Source organism: Drosophila novamexicana, unplaced genomic scaffold (assembly GCF_003285875.2).
Source record: "Drosophila novamexicana strain 15010-1031.04,08,12 unplaced genomic scaffold, DnovRS2.1 tig00000072-arrow-arrow-pilon, whole genome shotgun sequence".
NCBI lineage: Eukaryota > Metazoa > Arthropoda > Insecta > Diptera > Drosophilidae > Drosophila > Drosophila novamexicana.
Window position 1 is genome coordinate 1,650,540 of NW_020824771.1, and position 22,848 is coordinate 1,673,387.

Here is a 22,848-nt window from a genome sequence, read left to right on the forward strand (position 1 = left end):
ATAATATGTGGCGGTCGGTAGATCAGCCGCACTCAGCAATGCTGCTAGTTCACAATAGTCGCGTTGCTAACCATCTTAAAGATTCAAAAATGAGAATCAACCCTTTGTTCGCGGTTATGAAACTAATGTTATTAAAGGGTTTTAATAAAACATGTTGTGTTAATTATCTAGTTATTCAGCACCAACTGCAAAGCGTGCCAATGCCGCATCCAACATTTGTCTTCGCTCCTCCAGCAATTGCTGCATCTCCGGTTCATTGTTCATAATGTTTGATATCTCCTGCAGGAGCTCGGCAGCTTGTTTAAGCTTAGCTTTGCACTCGCTGGCGTTCTCCAAGCTCAGGGCCTGTGCCAGAACCGTCTCCTGCAACTCGATCAGCAAATTGCCGCGAAATATGCTCCAGCCGCCATCGAAGAGATTCGAAATCTCCAACAGCTCCTCGCAGAGTTCCACTTTGCGCTTTAGAGACTTCTCACTCAGCTCTAAGGGATTCACATTTCAGTAGATTTTACAACATTCAATTATGTCTCACCATCCATGGCGAATCCCGGCGCATGGCCATAAAGCTGGGTCAAGGCGTACTTGGCCTGGAGAATGTGCGTATTCGTCTCGTGCAGCTCAACGCGATGGCGATAGAGGAAATCCTCCAGGCTCAGCGGCGTTGTCTTGTCCAGCGACTCCAGCTCCTGCTCTATTTTCGCATCCTGGGTCAGGAATTCCTTGGCGCTCCTCTTCAAATTGCACACCTCGCATTTCCAGTTGGCAGCCAGTTGTAAAGGATCCATTGAGATGATCTGAGCGACAAATATGGATTAATAAAATATAATTAGAGTTAATTATATAATAGCCCACCTTGCCCACTTTGCACTTGCCGCACACGTGGGCGCCCGCAAAGGTGCCCAGCTCGGTGGGATCCTCGCACCTGGCACAGGCGCAATCGAAGCACTTGACCTGCTTCAGATGCACCCGTCGCTGGATGGTGCTTCGCAATGGCTGGGTGTAGGATATGCTGAGGACTTCACCCTTGGCAATTGGCCGCTTGGCCAGGAACACGATGTTCATGTCGTCATCGAAGCGATGCCGCATATTGGGCACGCAATCGTGGGCGAACATGGCCGCGCCCGGATACAGGCCACGCACTTTTACGCAGCCGTCGAGCTGCCTCAGCTCGAAGGCGTTGGTGTCCAGGATGGCGGCAATGCGCAGGATTTCCAGCTCGGAGCAGTTGTTCAGGCCCAGCACGGTCTTAATGAATGTGATCAGATTGGCGCGCAGCACTTGGTAGAGCGGCGTCTCCAGGCGTTCCTTCAGATGATCCTCCAGCTCGTAGAGCCGGGAAAATGCCGCCGGGCTCTCCAGCTTAAGTTGCACGCAGCGCAACAGCATGATCACACAATAGGCGGACTCCTTGTGCTCCTGCTCCGCCGCCTTGTAGTTGATCTTGCACTCAAAGTTACTCCCAGCCATCAGCCGGCACTCGGCCAGATGGTAGGGAGATTGCTCGCACTCGGCGCTGCACAGCGGCCAGGTGCAGGCGCTGCATTTGTGATAGTTCTGGGCCGGCTTCGTCGGCGGCAGCAGGTTCTTGTGACAGCCCAGGCAGAGCGGCACCGAGGCCACCTTGGGGCCCACCACGAGCGGCGGCTCCCGCATGATCTGCTCGCCCATTTTGATGTCCCGCGTGGCGCGCAAATGCCTGCCCAGCGTCTCATTGGAGCTCAGCTCGAAGCACTTGCACTCCCGTTTATGGCCACGCTTCCAGTGCTCCTTCTGGTGCTCCCGGCTGCAGTAGACGACGCTGCGGCAGCCGGCGCACAATTGTGTCGCATGCGATTGACAGAAGGCACAGGCTGTGGGCGGACTCATCCTCGGACTCGATCTACACGAGAATCAGTCAAGAATTTGCTGCGCCTGTTTGCGTAATGCGCAACGTTTGAAAATTCACTGAGCAGCAAACAAATTTCGACTGTCTCTGGTGCTGGTTCTTGTTCTGATTGTGGTTGTGGTTGTGGTTGTGGCTCTGTTGGATCTCAATCTTCATCTCTTGTCACTTGGCGCACGACGATTTATTATTAGACTTTGGCCGAGGCGCGCACGCCAACCAAACAATACACAATTTCTGGTCTTAGTACACAAGTCTTCTCACAATTTACATTTTTTTCTCAGCTCCGTTTCGCTCTCACTAATGTTTTTTAGCTTACATATTAATTAGTATTCAGCCGAGGCAACATTTCTATTATACGCATGAAAAGTAAAGAAAGTGTATTTTCTATTGAAGAAATTTCAAAACTTCCCTCTTTGCCAGGTCAAAGTGCAGCTGATTTTTTAAATAGATTAGCAAGTTATGAAACTATATTTGACTTTTGGCAGCGAAAAAAGGGCGTTTTTTTTGTGATAAACAAATTTAGAAAATTAATTCATAATTTCAATTAGTTTGTAAAAATTGCATAGAACCAAGTCTACAACTCGGTTTCACGCCGAACCGAATCACGAAGTCTCAATCTATTCTTTAATATAAACGGAAACCCGAACTCAACCATATTTTCCTGGGCTTAATATACAAAACCTATTTTTTTTTTTTTTTTTTTTTTTTTTTTTGAACGCGAATCCCGATGCAACGTACTGCATTCCACCTCCCGCCCAACCGACCGAGGGGCGCAGTCGTAAACGTACGACACGAAATGCAAAGTAAATATGAAGAAAAAAAAAAAAGTCGATACAAACAACGAGTACGCGTACAAATACAATTACAAATAAAAATAGGACTATCTACTTGCTAAATAGTTTAGAATAGAAGACTTTATACGAGGAAGAGAAGCTTCCGAGCAGAATACTCTGTAATGCTTGTTATAGTCATCACAGAGAACCCTGAACGGTTCATGCAAGGCATAATTAGTTGAGCAAAATTGAAGCGATAAAGGTACAAAATTACGTGTTAGTCTAGTAGGGATAGAGAAATTTAATTGGCTAATCAACACAGAAGAGTCGATTTCACCAGTAATTAATTTATGAATAAATATTACACCCAGCATGGTTCTACGAGTAATTAAAGAAGGAAGGTTAATCATCAGAAGTGTACTGGAGTATGACGGTAACCGCACACGAGGATCCCAATTTAAACCACTAAGGGCAAACAACAAGAATTGTTTCTGAACGGATTCAATTCTGTCCTGATGTGGTGACCAGATACATGAGGCATACTCAAGAATAGGTCGTACCAAAGATATATAAAGTGTTTTTGTCGTGTACGGATCGTCAGACTCCTTTGACCATCGCTTGATGAAACCCATAACTATTCTGGCCTTATTGACCACGGTATTAACACGAGAGTCGAATTTAAGTTTATGATCAAGGATGACACCTAGATCATTAACTTCATTAGAAGTACTATTAACACGCTCAAGCGGTATGCTATCAAGGATGTAAGAAACAAATTGAGGAGGGCTTCTATAGAAGGTCATTACCTTACATTTAGAGCAGTTTAAGTTTAACAGGTTGGCTAGACACCAAGCCTGAAACGCATCAATGTCAATGTATTAAAGAGATCTAGCTGCCATCTATAAATAACTTTGTTTTGGCCCATGGCAATTATCTAACCATATTTGGTAGATTGCAATTTGGGGCAGAGATCGATTGTAGCCCGCATTTTGTGTGTGAAAATATCTAGAGCTTTCAATATTTTCAGAAACAACGGGCAGAATTCAGAATTTCGAAAATATATAACAAAAGAAGTTTGAAGTAATCGTACTCCATTAAAAAGTTTCTTAGGCAAAGCAAATTAGCTTTAAGTTAAAATAGATATGTTTTTAATCAGATCTATTAGGAATATATATTAATTTATATAATTCTGATCAACTTTAGTGAGAGCTTGTAGTTTATTCAAACCATTTAAATAATATGCAATAGTTTTTTTTTTCATAATTTTAGCAATTCAATAATTTATTTAGTATTTCTCATAAATTTTCTATTATATGTGTGTTTATATATATATATATATATATGTATTTATTTATTTATATGCAGATAATATTGTTTAATTGGAAATCAGTCTTTTTTATTTAAATAAGAGTTAAATGCATTGTTGTTGTTGTGCTTGTTTGTCGATTGATTGATTGATGAAACGTTTCAAAAAAAATATAATAATATTAATGATAATAATAATAAAAAAATAATGATAATTGAACTATAATTTATGGTTTTTTGTTGCATTGTTGCGTGTCTTGTTGGGTTGTTGTTGCTTTCACAAATTAAATATTATTTTAAAAGTACATAAATAAACGTGTCGATAGCTAACCTAAATGGAGGCCATAATAATAATAATTATAATAATAATAATAATAATAATATTTATAGACAAATGTGGCTCTCTATACACATAAAAGCGGCGCATAAAATTTTCATATAATAGACAACAAATGTTTTTGTTTTTTTTTTTTTTGTGTTTCTTTTTAGTTTTCAGTGAATAATTTGCACTAAACAATAGTTGTTTTTTTCTTCATTTGTTTATGTTAATTTGCTTTGTTTATACACATAGTACTGCAATGATATGTTGCTAGGCTGTTTTTTGCATAAGCGAAGCAATCGATGGCTTTTAAATGTTTCAATTTTCAATTCTTGCTAAGGCGGAGGCGCACAAAATCTTAACATTAGCTCTAGGGGATTATAAATTAAGTGTTTGGACATGGAGTTCAGATTCGATTTTATGTTTGAGTCTGGGATCCTCTCTATTAACTTGAATCCCTCGTTGAAGCAGAAATAATATCATCTTGGGTTTTAGTAAAATGCTAATTAAATTACAAATTGCGCTACTTTAATCATAAGAAACATAAGCAACATTTATGGTTTCTAGTCCTTAGATATCGTTCTGCTCCTTGAAGTGATGATAGTGATGATGTATGTGCTCGTGCACATAGCGATGTATCATGGAGCTGGAGGCGCTCGTGTCCAGATCCACGTCTGCGGCCAGCTGGGCCGACGGCTCGTCGGCATCCTTGGCTGTTGTCACGGCGGCGACCTCGGCAACAGCCTCGCCCACCTCGTCGTTCAGATCGATCAGTGTGTCCGTGGAGACGACCTTGCTGGGGGTGCTGGTCAGCATTGGACTGGCCGGCAGCTCCTCCTCCTCGCTGGCCAGCAGATGTGCACACTCCAAGGCATCGCCATAGATCTTTGAACCCGCCGAACTGGAGCTGGACGTAGCTGTAGTCGGACGACACGAATCCCGCGTGGGCTTCTGTTGTGGCGGCTGCTGCTGCAGCTTGTGTCGCTGCTGACGTCGCTGCTCCCGCTCCCTCTGCTGCAGCTGCTCACTGAGCTTGGCATAGATGAGATTGCCATAGTTCTTGTAATCCTTGCTGCTGCGCTGCTGCTGCTGTTGCTGCTGCTGCTGCTGCTGCTGCTGCTTGCTGTGACTGCTGCTCTTCTTGGGTATGGGCTGTACGGTGGCCACATTGCTGGGCGTGGCTGGCGGCGAGTGGGCGGCGGCGCCTCCGCCACAAATCGTGGCATGCAGAAACGAATCGTAGCCGCACAGATTCAGCTTGTTGTGGGCGCTGTTGTGGCTGTGCTGGGCGGCCACTACGGCCGGATTAATGGCCAGCTGCTGATGGTAGATGGGTATATGCGGCTGCGGATGATAGAGACTGCTGTTGACCGTATCGTGTCCGGCCTCGATATGATTGGCCAGCGGCGTTTGCTGCGTGGGCGGACTGCAGCTGAGCGGCGACTGGGCGCTCTGCGGACTGTGGTTCGCAATTAGCGTCGGAATTTTCGATCCGGTATTGCAGCGTTGGCGTTGCTGTTGTAGTTGTTGTTGTTGTACTGCCGGTTGCCGTATGGGACTCACATTTGCTTGGGGTTTTCTGCAAAACACAACAAAAGGAACAAGGTTTTAATTAGCGATGCTGTGAGAGTTAATTCGCAATAAACTTAATGTGAGAGTTAATTCGCAATAAACTTAATGTAAGCTGGGCAGTTGTTGTCTACAAATTAAAAGAGTTTGTGAAAATGAATTAAAGAAAACTAAGAAACTGAAAACTTTAAAACTTGATTCAAGCAAGATTTGCTTTACTTCACAGGAAAATATTGTAAAATAAAATTAATTAAATTAAAGGTTCTATTTTATTGTCATTTATGGGGATTTCCCTTTGTCTAATATTATCTATTGACGTCAGTTCATAAGTAAAAGTACTCAAATTTATAGTTTATGAATAAAGAAACTAATCTTTCAGGCAACTGAACTAGATTCTAATCCCAGACTAAAGCTATTTCAAATATCTTAACGAAAGGGTATAAGCCATAATAAGATTACAACAAAATATATATTTATAAATTTCTTGAAATTGAAAATGACTTCCTTCTGCACTTGACTCAAGACTTTCCACTTTACCCAAGGCACGCTGAATGTGAATTGTTTTGGCTGAGATCTTTAATTGTTACTTCCGTCTAGTTCCTTCGAGTTTATATTAAATCAAGAGTCTGTTTCCATAGTGCATCTATGATCTATTTCTATAATTGCTTTCCTTTCCCTTGCTTTTAGCCGTGTCCCCCCTCTTCTTGCTTGGCTCTTACCCATTTAGCTGAAAACACAAGCGATTCTTTTCCATGCTCTCCCTGATGATGCTTATCAAATCGTTGCGATTCAGCGCCGACTTCCAGCACTCGGCGGACTTGCGCTGGGTCAGCAGCGATTGTGGGCGTGGCTGGCGCAATTGGACGCCATCGAGCATCACATCGCCCAAAGGTGGCGAGGACGAGGCGCTCTTCTGAGCCTGGCCATGAGTCGAACTGGCCAGCTGCTGCTGTTGCTGCTGCTGTTGTTGTTGCTGCTGCTGCTGCTGTTGCATGTGGCGATTCTGCCAGCAGGAGTCGTTGCCCACGGACAGGCTGCGCTGACGCGTTTCGAGGCAGTGATCCTGGTACTGCACGGAGGGTCGCGGATGGGCGAAGTGATGCAATCGTGCGTAATGAGCGAGTCAACCAAAAACGAAAAGAACAGTACAAACAAATTAAAATTAAGATAATGAAATTATATTTTTAAGAAATGCTATGCAAATAAATAGTCAATATAATGCATAAGAAATAAAAAGAGCGACATTTTCTGAGATTTCAACTGACTCTGTTTTTTTGCTTAACTAACGACCTTTTGATTTTGTCATTTAAAATTCTGCTTGTCATTCTGTACCTCGACTACGTTCAAGTTTTTACAAGGATCCACATCTATGTCTAAGCTGATTTGCCATTGAACCTCTTAGTTCCATTTGCTCTGAATTTATCTTTTGTATCTATGTTACTCTCTAACTTTTATCTGATCTTAATCCCTCATTTTTGTTACTGAGGGTTACTTGAAGTCATGAGAATCGCATAGGAAGGCGATGCTTATTTGAAAGAATACGTCATATTATGCCTGTTTATGCTGTTTATCTATCTATCTCCTATCTTACGCTTGCTAATACTTCAAATTAAGTTCTTATAGCATATTTCCTAATTCCACCTGTCAAATATCATTTGGTCAGTGAATCGGTAAAATAGCAAGTCCAGTCATTGTCTGCTTCAGTAGTTAAGGCATTTGATTTGCATTTGTGAAGCTTGTGCTTACCTTTTGTTTTCTCGCCTTGCGCAGCATTTTGACGCGCTGTGTGGCCTGTTTCATGTAGACATCGTGGCTGTGGTGTTGGTGTCGCTGCGAGCGCTGTGGACAGTCAACGACATCGACTGCCTCCTTGTTGGAGGCACCGCTGCAGCATTTGAGATTCAGCATATTCTCGCAGGTATTGTGGCCATTGTCCGGCGTGTGCTGCTCTGCCGGCTGTGCCTGTCCGCTGCAGCACTGCTCCAATTTAGTATTGTTCCTCAGATATCTGGGCTTTGGCTGCTTGCCACTGCCACTGCCACTGGGCTGGTGTTCGGCATTGACAGCAGTAGCAGCAACAGCAGAAGCGGCAGCAGCAGCAGCTGTTGCCAGCTCCTTCTCCTTGTCGCTGTTGCTGTCATCGTCCTCGTCATCGGACTTAATCAGTTTGCGTGGTCGATGCCGATGCTGGCGGCGTGCGCCGCCGGATGTTGTTAGCGCCACGCCATTCACTGTTTTTGACATGGCCGCCAGCCCCGTGGGCAGCTTCTTCAGTTTGCTGCTGCTGCTGTTGTTGTTGTTGTTGCTGCTGTTGTTGTTGATGCATGTGGATGTTGCTGCTGCCGCCGCCGCCGCAGCAGCTGCCGCCGCCTGCGATTTCGATTTGCCTTCCGGACTGACGGTGAGGCGCACGTTAATTGTCTTGCTGCCACAGTGGGGCACCACCACGGACTTGCCAATGGACTCGTATATGGTATACACAATGCCCACAATGTCGTCCTTTGTTATTTTGCCATGATGCCCATCCAGATCATAGAATGTGAATGAAAATTGCAGCGGCTGCGACGATTTGCCACCCTCCACGGATACATCGCAGGTGAATTCCTATTCGCATCAAAATATTGGATAGACAACAAAAAGTCGATGTCAGTTAAAGTTGAAGTTATTTCAATGATTTTTCAGATACATTAAATGAACAAGGATGTCAATTTTTAATCCTAAATAAAAGCTTAAATATTATAATTATAATTATTTTAGACGAATAATACGTTAAAAATTGATTTAATGTGAACTACCTAAACCTACCCGATTAAAAACTCTTGAAATATTTTTGTGAAGCAGCTGCTTCAACGAAATTGAACTTATGTGAGATAATTCACAACTAAAAGTTTTTCAGAGCCATTTAAGCTGCACATAACTTTGAAGCTATTTACAAATATTGCAAGCTGAGCGAGTGCTAAAAATGCAAATAGAGTGGAATACTTAACTTTGTTTAAAGTGCAAAAATGAAAATAAAAGAAATAAAAAACCTACTGTAGCATTTAAGCACACAGCGCCGCGTAGAAACACGAACAACTAACAAGCAATTTAGAGCGCGCGCCGAAAAGTATGCAGCACTTTTTGCTAACCCAGTGGGGAACTCTCAGCACGAGTGGGTGTGTGTGTGAGGCACAGCCGCAAACACAAGCGGAGCAATTACAAAGTAACAGTAACAGCAACAAAAACAATAATGTCTGCAAGCAGATTCGAAAATTGTGGCCATAATTTGACTAAATATTTAATTTCTCGCACGCTGCGCCAGAAACTGCAACATAATAAGAAAAAACAATGAAATGAAACAGAGCAGAGCAGCGCCGCCCTCCCTCCCCCTCACACTTTTGGCCATTGATAAAGTGCCGGCAGCGACAACCAGCCACACTTCCGCGCTGCCCCCGACCCCCTCCCCATCCACTTGAAACAGAGCGGGAGTCGTGCTCGTGCGAGAGCGAGAAATAAATATAATTTCTAGCTACTTGGCTTGAAGATTTTTAATTGCCTTTAAGTGCTTTCGCAGCGAGTTTTCTTGCTGTGTTTTTGTTTTCTTTTTTGTTGGTTTGTTGTTGTATTTTCTGCGCTTTTAATGGGTTTTATTGAATTTTAATGTTTTGATATTTTTTTGGGCTGCAGACAGGCGAATGTCTCTTACAGTGGGTGGTAATTGAAAATTGCCGGCTACATTGTGTTAATTAAACATTCTCACCCAAAGCAAATGTTTAGCTGCCTTTGCTGTTGTTGTTGTCGGTTTTTGTTTCGCAAACCATTGAAATTTTAATTAAAAGCACATTTAAAAGTTGAGTTTATGCGCTGCTGCCCAGTGGGTCATGAAATATGGCAACAGCAGCAACAACAAACAAACCAACAACAAGAACGAGTACAACAACAACATCCAGTTGATTAAACTTGACCAGCAGCAGCAAAAGAACTGAAGCGCAATTCAAGCACACAAACCGCATTTGCACCTGGTTGGGGGTCAATTGAAAATGAAAAACCAAACATAATTTAAATAATATAGAGCCTGGCAAAAAAAAAAAAACTAAGCAATTTGTTTAACAAATCAGAAATTCGATTGCAGAACCAACAAGCTGCAAATGCTGTAAAATGTACGCATATATTATAGACAAATAAACTCTATATTTAATAATTAACATTTGTAATTGGAACCAATTTTAGCTTCAAAGTTATATGTATCTCATAAAATTGATTGTTTTATTGGACGTGAGTTTTGTAAACAAACATGAATCAATTTATTTTATGAGAAACTCAATGTCTACAAGAAACTAATTAACTCATTTTTAATAATATTCAAATTAATATCAAAAGCTTGTTCAATATCTTGTTAAAGTGTTTTGCCTGGTTCTAGTACAAGTTAACAAAACACGTATGTGCTAGCTGCGTCTTTAAGCCAAAATTCTGTTCAATATTCTCCGGACATTTTCTCTTCGGTTGACTAGCACTTTATATTAAATATAATTTTGTATAAGCGAATTAAATTGGCGTTTGATTTCTAATATATCCTGCCTTACATACATATATTTAAAAGCTCAACATTTAAACACAATTGGATTCAATCAGGCAACCTTTGAACTCACCTCCAGACGGATGCGCTCTTCCTTGCTGTGGTGATGCAAATGTCGCGAATATTGCGGATGCGTTGCATGTGGCGTAGGCATGGCCGCTGCCGCATCTACCACATCCTCCTCGGGCTGCTGTGGCATATTTACATATTTGCCATGCTTGCCATTGGAGCTGCTGCTGATGCGCAAGTGTTTGCTGTGGCTGCCGCTGCTGCTCATGTCCTGCTGCAGCTGCTGCTGCTGCTGCTGCTGATGTCGGGTCACATGATGATGATGATGATGCTGCTGCTGCTGCTGCTGCTGGAGTGGCAGATGCTGTTGCTGGTGCGGCTGCTGTTTGGCTGCGGCCGCGCCAGATGCATTGCCGGGCGGCGTTGTGATTATATTAACCACAGGCGTTCTCAGTTGTATATTATTGTCACGTTCGCTGACCAGCAACAAATCTGGCGGCGCACTGCACGAGGATGAGGCGCGCACCTGATGATACATCAGCTCCTCTGAGTCTGTGGTGCATTCCTGAACTGTGGGCGAGAAGCATAGAAGGGAAGAGAGACGTTGAGAACCCGATATAGATACATTTTAATTAAAATGCAAAGTGGCATGAAATTGACGTCGCATCCAACAGTTGCACATTGTTGTTGCTTATCTAAAGTCCAACCCCAACCCCCCCCCCCCCTTTCCCCTCACTCACTCTCTTGACTGTATATCTAAGCTGTGCCCCCGTCCTGTAGCCCCTGCCTGCTTGGCAGTTGGGCATTTTTCTTTTGGCGGCACATTTTGCCTTTGACTTTGTCTGCGGCTGCGGCTGCCACTGTGGCGGCGGCTGCTAGCAATTTATTTGCAATTTGCACAAAAACGCATTAAAAAATAAAAATAACAACTAAGAAACTTTTATGCCTCAACGCCAACACAAAGCGATGGCGACCAGGCGCAGCAGCCAGACAAACACTTGAAAGGCGACTGCGCCGAGAGAATTCCTAATTAATGATGTCGTCAGCTCAGTAAAAGTCGCCGCCGTCGTCGCCAGTCGTCCGAAAAGTATTTGGTTTTCTATTGAAAGGTCTAAAGCAATATCCAGAAAGACGCGGCCCACAAAAGTGCCGGGTCTCGGGCCAGTCAAAAGTGTTGGCCATTTCATTACTCATACGCCGCGTAAGCCGCAGCAGAAAAACCTGAGCCGCGCTTATCCTGCTCTTCGCAGTCTACGCTTGGGTTCTGCTTTAGTTTTACCTCTGCCCTGCCTCACTTCTACCCCTTTTAATTAATTAAATGGAACACAAATTGCCAGTTCTCGCCGCGCGCCCGCAAAGCTGACCCATTTTCTCATTACACTCTTTGGAGTGCGGGCTCTGCGGCAGGACACGATTTTTAATTGCATAAGCATTATGCAGACGAGTCCCAGCTAGATGCTTTGTTATTTCCCAGCCGAGAGTCGACGACAATTGAAGACAATTAGCCAAAGTGCCGGAGAAAATGAGTTGTTGCTCGGCAAACTATTGTTGGTGCAGGGAGCTCGACTCGAAAAGTGGATTGCATTGTTTGCCGAATCACCTGCTGACCTGATTTTATTTATGTGTAAAATATGGAATTCTGGGCTATCTGGCTCTAAATATGAAATGCACTTTGGTTCTTAGCTAAGCTACAAGACGTTCTTTAATAGAAACACGCATTCCAATCTTTTATCAACCAAGAAACGATCCTTAGGCCGCGTTTATTAAATAAAGAAAATCTACTCTAAATATGCAAAGTAAAAATCTAGCTTTAAAAAACAAAAATATATGTGAATGAATTAAAATCAATTTATAATAAATTGAAAATATGTAAATGTGAAGAGCCAAGATACGATTACGAGCTTTGGCAAACTCTGGCTACTAAATAAGACTTCAAGCAGAAGCTTCTACTTTGTTAAGACAAAGCTTTATCCATAGACCAATAAGTTCTCATGTAGGACGTGTATCTGATCTACATATCAAATTAATCCTTAAACGACAATTATCAAAAACCTTTTCCCAATAACCAATGATAAAATACTCTGCCTAAATACAAAGGCAAGAGATAACATTATTTTGTATTACTTTTGCAGTATCTTTCAGATAGTTTATAACAATTATTCATGAAGTGTTGGCCATTTAAAATTCACATTTAATCAAGTGCCCTTTCAGTCTGTCAGATACTGCCTTTTTCGAGGAAATCTGTCAGCTTTCAATTAACTTGGACTTAAGTTTCACTTGGCAGCCGACAGCAACTTGTAGTTAGTTTGCCTTGAGCTATCCGCAAGATACTCGCTGGTCTTTGGCCTATGCGCTGTGCTCTGCTCTGTGGTTTTATTTCAGTTTTTTTTTCGTATTATTTTTTTGTGCTATTGTTGATCTTAATCATGTGGCCCGAACATTTTTGTGCGTTTCGCCCTCGTCGTAGTTGTTGTTGTTGTTGTTGTTTTATTTTTGTCTGGTATGCGACTTCTCATTAATTGTTGTTTTTGTTGTTTTTTGTTGCTGTTAGTCGTTCGCGTCAGAAACACTTAACTTCATTAACACTTACATGCGAGATACGGCTAGAGCCACAGCCACAGCAACTGCAACAACAAGAACAACTTTTGTTTTTCTTGGCCACACAGACACAATTATGAAGTTTATCTTTAGTTTATATCTTTTTTCGTTTTTATTATTATTATTTTTTTTTTCGTTTTTTGAAAACTTTGCCTTGTTGGCACATCATCTGTCTAATAAATTGCTGGCGAGCAGCTGGCAGCAGAGCCGCGGCTTCACGGAGTCGCCAAGCCAACATCGGAGTCGGATTCAGATTCCGTCCGACATTCATTAGCTGTCGTCATTTTTTATGCACTTTGCGCGCCCAAAAAAGGCAACTTTGGCTCGAGCTGTGTGTGAGTGTGTGTCTCGATGTGTGTGTGTGTGTGTGCTTTTGTTGGGCTCTACACCTTTTCTAATTAAAGGCCGACCACTTGATGTGCTTGCCGTGCGAGTCTTCGCCTTCGTCTTCGCGTTCGGCCTCCGTTTCTGCCTTTGGGTCTCTCAGTGTCTGTTCTCGGCCAGCTTTGTTTTGCGTTTAATTATCGCCTTTTGTGTTTTTTGAGCAAATACCGCGCCCGGTGCCGACGATCGTGGCGCCAAGATAAACCAAAAAGAACATGTTTTTCTCTCAAGTGGTTCGACCAACGTCTAACAACAACAACAACAACAACAACAACAACAACAACAACTAGCACAAGAAACATGTTGTTGTTGAGTCATCTTGAAAGCATTTCGGCGTCTGATATGAAACATGCCGCCTTGCAAATTAACTTTGGCCTAAGCCACTCTGAAAGATACATATCGTATGTACTTACAGGCGCAAAATCAATTGGAACGGCAACAGGCGGCATGAGAAATTTCAAATACTCTATATAAACTACAAATACAATTTTTCAAGTATCGACTTAAGAAGACAATTAACTTGGACCTTCATCTGCCAGCAAATGAGGTTTTCTGAAGTTGGTATTCACATATTCTTTCAAGACTTACGAGCTCTTGGTTTACGTATCAAAGAAGAGCCTTAGCATGGGTTTCTTTTACATTTTCCTAATGTAAAACAAAGTGAACCATAAAGCCCATGCATATCTGATATATCTATCATTGAATTGAATTTATACATTAAGCAAATGCTGAAAAGCCAGCAAATGAAAATGAACAGCCGAAACGGACCTGGGAGCACTCTGGACGCTCGAATCGAGTCCATTAGATGACCACAACACGCACATTGCCTAATAGACCGTGGGGTATATATATCTATGTGAAGTTTTGGACAGGCGTACCTGAGAGGTCAGCGAGGTCTATGTTGAAATTTGACGCAGCAGCCTCATGAATTTCGTATGATAAATGAACGTCACGGCTCGAGGCTTATCTATCAAAAAGTTGTTTGCGGCGTACGTGGCGTATGAGTAATGTGCCTCAGCGCTCGACTCAATTAAAGGCACACCACACAGAGAAAGAGAGGCGGGGAGGGGGAGAGAAGTGAAACTGCAAAGCATTTTTGGGTACGTTTAGGCACTGTGTGCTCATAAATTCTCATTAACATATTTTCTTATCGAGAGTGAAAAACAAAGAAAAAAAAGAAAAGAGAAAAAAAAAAACAATCCAGATGCTGTAGATTAGTTTTCAATGTGGTCAGAGGATTTGCATAATTAATTGGCATGTGTGAGTGGGTTTTGGGCGTTTGCCTTTGGCTTTTATAGTGCAAATCAAAAATGCGCATAATTTGTTAAATGCTCAAACTTAAATATTATAAATCGCTGTAATAAAACAAAAAACTAACATGAAATCCAATATGAAGTCGTATGGAGAACAGGTGGCATTACATTCAAGCGTTGCAATCCTCTCGTTTATAAATATTTAAGACTTATTTATATGGCTACTAAATCGAGTTAATTAAAATGTATATTAAAAACGGCATAAACTAATCAAACGCTAAACATAAATGCCTGGGAAATATGATACTATAGTTTAAGTACCATGTAAAACTCTCAAATGCCGATAAAAGTGATGTAAATATTGAATGGTTCAAGAAGTCACGAAAAAAAATAGCCAACAAAAAACATTAATCAACCTTGCCAACGCAACACTGTTTACGTTTTAATTTTTTAACACTATTTAACGCACATTTGTTAGCCAACACTTCAAACACTTCAAGCAAAGCAAGTATGAAATACATTTTAATTAGTGTTGAAAGCTGCACACTAAGTTTATTAACAATAATTGATTTATTTTGAAAATTAAACTACTAACAACCTTTTATGTTAGTTACCCAACACTGAAACGCCTTTAAGTGAGTTTGAGAGAATGAAATAAGTATGATGTATTGACAACTATTTAGAAGTTTAGTGAAGTTTAGTATGTTTGTTACCCAACACTGGAACTGGCCACCATTTGTAACAGTAACTTACTATTCAACTGTAAAGCATGCATAAGTTTTAAGTGAGTTTGTTGTTAGTTAAATAAGTATGAATTATTGCCCAAAGCTTTGTTTACTATTTATTATTTTCTTTTGCTCTTTGTCGAACTTTTATTGAAGTTTTTTTTGTTTGTTAACCAATACTGCAACTCACAGCAAGTTGTATAGCATACAAAAGCTTTAAGTGTGTTCGAGCTAATAACATAAGTATGACTTATTGGCGAAAGCTTTGGTAAATCTTGATCTATCTAGCTTGATGAAGTTTTTACTGGGCGTTACCCAACACTGCAGCTCGCTAATTGTGAGCAAAAGATAGCTTTTTAAAAACGAATGCTTTAAGTAAAAGTAGATCAATAAAATAAATATGACTTGCTGCACAGATCAGTCAATTGCCGTTGAATGACTAATGCAATGTTTTAATTGCATTCTATTGTGATTGCGGCCTGTTCTTTTGCTGATCACTGGCCGATCACTGTCCGATCACTTAATGGCTAACAACCTATAGACTTTGATAGCGCTTTTAGCCCCTTTTAGGCTTTTTTTGTTGCTTTAGCCGGCACACAATAAACTCGAATCAAGTGTTGCCTTTATTATTATTTTTTCGTTTTCGTTTTGGTCGTTTTTTTGGTGTTTTGTTTTTTTCTTTGGGGCTCTTGATAATTTACAACCACAATTTGGCAAGGCACTTATCGTGGCTGGTGACGGCGCAAAGGCCGGCAAAAATCAAAAGGCGCACAAAAAATAGTTCACTATCAGCCAAAGAAATCTGCCTCAATTTTTTGTTACCATATTTTTATGCCCCCCCCCCCTCCCCCTGTCTCCCTCTCTGTCTGTTGTTTTTGTTACGCTGCGCTATCGGAAACGCTTGCTAAATACCAGTAGCAACTATCGCTGCGCCGTGGAATGGGGCAGGTTTAATTAAACGCCGATAATCGATGGGAAAACAGTTACACGATGAAGTCGACATCGCAGTCGCTGTCGCTGTCGCAGTCGCCTCCTCATCGCTGGCGTCTCAGTTCTTATCAGCGCATGAAGTTCACGGCGACGTCATCCGTGCGCCGATGTTGGCGTTCCCCCAAGGGTACCATTAAATATGTGAGCGATTTGCAGTTGTTGTTGTTGCTGTTGTGGTTGGGGGTCGGTTGCATTTTAGCCAAGATTGAAAGCGACGCCGCGTCGTCGTCGCCGACGTCGTCTGTCGGCATTTTGAAAACTTTGCTTTAATGTTAATGTTACAAATCAAGTGAAACAAATGCCGACATCAACAACGTCGTCGTCGTCGTCGCCGGCCAGATCGAGCGTGCCTTTTATATGATATAGTATACAATCCCTAGCCAACAATCTCCTCCACTCTTCCTCCCCCTCTCCCCCCTCTCTCGGCACTCTTCTACAAGCCAAGAGCTGAGCTCTGTTTGGGCTCAGCGCGTGTCGCTTATGGAGGCCTTCATCTTGCCGCACAACGTGTTCCGAAACGGGTTTGCTGGCCATATAAACTGTACAAACTACCTATAGATACATATGCACATACATATATACAAATGTGTGCATGTGTGTGTGTATCTGTTGTTTTACAACACAACTTACAAAGGTCGCTAAATTTTAACATTGGACTTGCAATTAGCCAAAACTCACTTGAACTAATTACGAGCTTCTGAAAGAAATTGCATTGTAACTTTCCTCTTAACCAGTTTTATACCAATTAGCCAAGATAATTGCTTGGCAAATTGTTTAATATTTAAAAGCAGGATAGGTCAATTATACTCATAGTATGTAAATAAGCTTAAAATTTTGAATGCCTTTTCACTGGTAAGAACTAGGTTCTGCTCAAATATTGGATTTTCTGAAACTTGTTGGCGAATATTTTCACAGGATATTTATTAATTTTTATTTCTTTCAATTAAAACAATACAATTCTTTAAGTCCTGTAACTCTCGCCAATCTTTTCAGGAACTCTATAAATTTCATTTATGTATTTTTTCTCAACTTTACCCACTTTTTACTGCATTTATCTAATTTGATTTGTATTCTTGTTTTTTCCTTTTTACATATTTGTTGAATTGTTCGAGAACATAAAAAATTCAACTTCTGTATTGAATATTATTCCTTGATTTTAATATCATAGAAACTTTGTGAGTTAGTTTATTTAATTTTTTTACGTTTACAAATTAGTCTCTAATTAGCATCTAATAACATTTCTTGGTGAGTTTTTCGGCCATCCTACATATTTAAGAATCGTATGCAAATTTAAAGGAAGCGACTTTCACATTCTTTTTGTAAGTGTATGCACGTTTCAATATATCGATGAGATTTTCTTTTATTCTTGCTGTATCATTGCATTTTGTATGCGAGTGTGTGTATTTGAGTATTGTGTGTGCTTGTGCTGGCTGGGCTGGGCTGGTTGGAAGGCGGCTTTTGGGGCCTCTCCTGCTGCGGTTTATTTAAGTTTTGCGCCAAAGTTTGTTGCGGCTACACACAAACGGAAATTAATTACAAACAGCGCGCTTAAACTTGCCACAAGAGCAACAACAACAATAAAAATGAATGAGCGGCATAATGAGTGAAGGTTGTTGTAATTGTTGTTGTTGTTGTTGTTGTTGTTATAATTGTTGTTGTGGTTGGCTTTCGGCGCGCCGTATTAAAGCCAATGGGCAGATGTTGTTGTTGGGGGCAGTTGCTGCTGCTGTCAGTCATTAAATTAAAGGCGTTAATTTTCTATCGTAGGCAAATTTTTGTTGTTATTTGCTGTTTTTTAATTTTGCTTGGCGCCATTTGGCCGTTTGCGCTTGGCATTTTATCAGTTCGTCAGGCATTTTGTCAATCAAATGTCAATCAAACAATGTTCCAGTTTTTGCGCTGTTGTTGCTGCTTTTGTAATTTGATTGCTAAAGCGTAGAAGCTGCGACGAATTGTGTAAATATGCATGTACTTTATATCAGTAACAATTTCCAGCAACAACAACTTAGACAGACAACGGCGACAGAGACAGCCAAGAGACTTGATAAGATATGTAGAAATGAATGTAAGCATATTGTTTGTCTAAGTCTGCGGAAAGATGCTTGCGAGGGTAGCTTAAACAAAGAGACGGAAGCACATTTCGTACAAATTAATCCATTACAGACAGACTTCCGGTAATTAATATTAAATACTTGAAATATCTTTGTTGGCCGAAACCGAATCTAAATTATGTAAGCATATATTGTTTTTATTTTTATGGAATTTAGATTTATATATATGTATATATTCTTCTTCACTTTTTCAAACTTTATTAACAGCTCTCTTTTAAGAAGTTCATATATTTACTGAACCGTTTGCTCTCAGACTTGGACTAAAACATGGATATATATATGCGATTGTCCATGCATTTCTTTTCAAAGTCTTACCGAACTAACCTAAATTAATTAATGGCACGTTTCAAATGTGGCTTTTCATATTTTCTAAATGTTAATCAGCACTTTCTTTAACGGCACCAGTCTTCATATGGGCGCCTACAATGACAACCTGTCGCATGAACCTCGAAATAGATCCATATACGAGTACATATCATAAATTTTCATATACATACAAGTATGCATACATATATATTCATATAGTTAAACGTATATGCCTAGGCATTTACGTAAATTATTGTGCTGTTTTTATTGTTGTTGTCTGTTGGCCCTTTTATGGCCATGTAAAAAGTGGCTGCCTAAACAGCGAGAGAGAGAGAGGGAGAGTGAGATAGAGTGAGGGAGACGCAGAGAGTTAAGCCAAAGCCGCAACTGAAATTTGAGCCAGCAGCGCGCGACAAAATATCTCGAATTTTATGCTCTGCTATTATTACAAATATGCTCGCATCTTTCCGCAGCTCTTTATGGCCACCTGCAATGGCATAGCTGCCGCCCAGCGATAAAAGATACAAATTTGTATGAATAATTCAGTTCAGAAAGGAAGTGTAAAAAATGTAACGCACAATGCGCTCGCATCGCACACAAGCTAGAAGGTGAGGCACTCGGAGAGTAAGAAATATCTGCCCAGTCTCGCCATAAAAAAAAAAGAAGACCCTACAAATTATGAGCTTGAAGCGTGTCGTTTGCTGCATTCCGCAGACGTCGGGAGCTGTCGCTGTGACATATGCACTCCAAAATTGTTTTTGCGATCCATATACATATACTTTATGTGAATACCCACCCACAGACCCTCTTATATGCCTGTCTGTGTGTGTGCGTGTGTGTGTTTGTGTGTGTAGGTGCCCTGCCCACGCATTCTTGCCGACACTTCAAAAGCATTCGGTACGCTATAATAAAATATACGAGTATCTACAACAGAATTATTCGCTGCTTTCAACTTTTGCGCCTAATTCACACATTTTTTCTCTTTCTCTTCATTTTTTTTCTTTTTGTAGCTGTGTGTGAAAATTTTATGTATTGCCTTTAGCAGCATCATCAAAAAAGCACAAAAAAAGGAATAAAAACAAAAAAAAAAAAAAAATAAGACATCAATATGAAATTTTTGTCACGTTTTCTAATGTGCCAAAGGAGCTGCCAAGTGCGGGAGGAGTAGGAGCTCCTCGAGGAGGCGGAGGAGTTGGCTGCTGGGCGGCAACTGGGAGACGCACAGCCGCGTGGGCGCGCCATCACGCCCTCCCGTCAGACCCTAGAGCAAATGTCGCGGCCAGCGGCGCGTTGCCAGAGGGATTGATGGGGCGTCGGTGGGTTTTGTTTTGTCAAGTGGAAGTGTGAAATTGAAATTCATTTTGACACGATGTGACAAGCATTTCGTAGCAGCAGAGCAGCAAAAATATGTGCATGTGTAAAAGCATTAAGCTAGGCACCTTAAGAATACATTATATACATTTTATTAGCCCAGGCGCTATATATATATATGTACTTATAATTAGATATTATTTCAATAGGCTTTTATGGGGCATATTCCTTTCTGCCCTTTCTATTTCCATATATTAATTGCTACTTGATGATTTTTATATATTTTTGATTTAATTTTATATTTTTTCGAAATTGATAGCGTCTGCATGTAAAATGCTTGACTTTAATTAACTTACATCCTGCCCACACTGTGTGGCTGCCCCCACCCCTGTTGCGCTACGCCTCTGGCTCGAGTGCTGCGGGGACTGGGCCAACTCAGTCTCTTTATCATTCGCAGCCATCAATGTTTTGTGTTATGTTATGGCATGTGCTATTACTTTAGCATTGGCAACGCCCCACATATAAACATGGCACATTACTGTCGACCCCGCCGCCCCACTTCTGTAGGCACCTCCCGACGACTGTCACCCGACGACCATTAACATGCCCCCACCCCTCCCGCACACACACAGACACACATACACAGAGATTACCCACACAGCTACGCATGACTATAAAGCATATTTTAGCATGTCAAGCGTTGCGCATCCGCTTTGATGTTTATTTGACAGTTTTTATAGCGGCTTTTATCTGCCAACTACTTGGCTAAGGCCCACCCGCCCGTCCTTCACCCCGGCCCGCACACTTTATCCGAGCGTGCAGCTTCCTCTTTAAGTTAGCTGTCTTCCTATTGTTGCCAAAATAAAAAAGAAAACCAAAACAACCAAACTGTTTTGGCCAAGAATGCTTTGAAGATTTATAATTTGTTTTTGTTTTTACTTTTCGGCTTTGACTTTGAGAGCAGAAATGCGTCACACGCATAAATTGCTCATTCATTTGCCAAAGAGAGAGGCAACAACAACAACAACAACAAACGACAACAACAAACAACAACTGAATTGCCCACGCAGACAGTTCATTCAGTTTTCTTGTTTTCCCTCGCTGTTGTCGTTGTTGTTGTTGTCTAAGTTGTTGTTGTTGTTTGCTGTCAGCTGAAATGCAGCTCAAGTGCATGCTGGCTATCCCACACTCTGCCTCTCTCTCTCTCTATCTAGCTATCTCTCCCTCTCTCTCGCTCTCTGTCTGGCTCAATCAATTCGCAATTCGGCGAATGCTTTGTTTTGGAAGCGTGTGTTTGATATAAACAAGTGTTTGCATTACATTTTAATTCTTTGTAAACACATTCTATTAATAACTCATTAATAAAATGAAATGAAGAATGCTCTAGTCGATAGTGATCGACTAGGGAATACCCTGTGTCGCCTCCTACCAACACTTAACAAATAAAAATTATTCTCAAAAAGATAACAGCATTGGCGAAAGCTTTAAAATGAAAGATACTTAATTTGCATATACTATTCTAGAAGATACATGTCAATTAGGAAGACTTTAGCTACTTGATCCTATGAATTTTGCTTTAAAAGAGGGATTAAAAATAGTTAGGTTGAATAGGTTAATTTTGTTACTATATCCTAGACTTATAAAAGTAATATAATACAAATTATAGTAAGTTAGACCTGCTTGCAAATAGAGTATGTTCAGCTGTCTAACACATTTGGCAGCCATTCGAAAAAGTTCTAACTTAACATGCTCCAAAGCTAAGAATTACTTTGTGTGTTATTTTCTCAAGAAATGAATTTACTTTTATTCAATTTCTAATTCATATAAATTTTCGATTTATTGTTGTTATTTGTGTTAATACTTTGCAAGCAACACTTGAGTGTTCGCAGTTTCCCCAATTTGCGTCTTCTTCCATAGTCGGAGATTTGTTTGCGCAATTACCTCAAGCACACAAGCAAATGCTACAAAAGTGAGCCGAATGTTTTTGCGCAAACTGCGTCAACGTCCGAATGTCTGTGAGCCGAAAACAAAACCTGGCGACCATTTGGCTAAATATTTTATGAAAATATGCGTAGTCTCCTGGCATTATCCTTTCGCATTTGCTTGTGTTGGGCTTTGTCTTGAGCGTGTTTTTATGTTTGGCTCGAATTGCAATTACATTAGCAGTTGGAGCAGTTGCTTACTGCAATCGGTTGGCACGTTTATTATTCATGCGATGGCTGGGGGCTGGGGACACGCCCCTTTCATTATTTTAAAATCAACAAGATTTGCATAAGCTGATTGCATTTGCCACATTTGTTACACCTCCCTATATCTATACATATTTGATTTCTTAAAGCACTCTCGCCAGCAACTTTTATTAAATAAACTTCTGCACCGGCGGGCCAAAAACTTTGGCCATAAAATAGTTTTATTGCTCCGGCTCCATTGTCGCCATTTTTCCGTAAGCTACTTGCCTGTAATTAACTGTTTTTCGACTGTGCCCGGCATATATATGGATGTGGCCTAGAGGAGCTGGGGTTGCGTCAAGTAGAAGCTTGAGAAGTTACGTGCTGGCTTCTCACAAGGAGTTAATATGAAGTTTGTCTGAGAAACTATATGACAAAGTCAGCAATGCAGTGGCGGTAGCAAAAAGCGGGATTCAAGGGATTTAAGATTCTATAGAAGGTAACAGATTGTAAGCATAAACTTGCCTAAAAGCATGTACAGTAATCACTCGAACACTTGAACGCTTTCAGAGTAAATTTGATTCGTA

The 22,848-nt window shown here is 41.1% G+C and overlaps 2 protein-coding genes and 1 long non-coding RNA gene across 3 annotated transcripts in view; 1 reads left to right on the top strand and 2 right to left on the bottom strand.

Moving 5' to 3' along the window:
* Positions 1-131: 131 nt before the first annotated feature.
* LOC115771492 (SET domain-containing protein SmydA-8) lies at positions 132-1,892 on the bottom strand. Its single transcript, XM_030717215.1, has 3 exons — positions 853-1,892; positions 533-794; positions 132-482 (listed from the first exon to the last, which is right to left on the bottom strand). The coding sequence occupies exons 1-3, from the start codon at positions 1,864-1,866 to the stop codon at positions 172-174; spliced, it is 1,587 nt and encodes a 528-aa protein (XP_030573075.1). The 5' UTR covers positions 1,867-1,892; the 3' UTR covers positions 132-171.
* A 2,560-nt stretch (positions 1,893-4,452) lies between these two features.
* LOC115771565 (protein naked cuticle) overlaps positions 4,453-22,848 on the bottom strand; it is a 43,049-nt gene continuing 24,653 nt past the window's right edge. The window contains exons 2-6 of the mRNA XM_030717316.1: positions 10,807-10,985; positions 10,480-10,761; positions 7,598-8,455; positions 6,571-6,920; positions 4,453-5,861 (exon numbers count right to left, since the gene is read on the bottom strand). Of these exons, the coding sequence (XP_030573176.1) occupies positions 4,853-5,861; positions 6,571-6,920; positions 7,598-8,455; positions 10,480-10,761; positions 10,807-10,985 (2,678 nt within the window). The 3' untranslated portion in view covers positions 4,453-4,852. The remainder of the gene's footprint in view (positions 5,862-6,570; positions 6,921-7,597; positions 8,456-10,479; positions 10,762-10,806; positions 10,986-22,848) is intronic.
* Positions 17,543-20,184, top strand: LOC115771567. Its single transcript, XR_004018964.1, has 3 exons — positions 17,543-17,684; positions 19,256-19,679; positions 19,793-20,184. It is a non-coding gene; the product is annotated as an uncharacterized LOC115771567 (long non-coding RNA).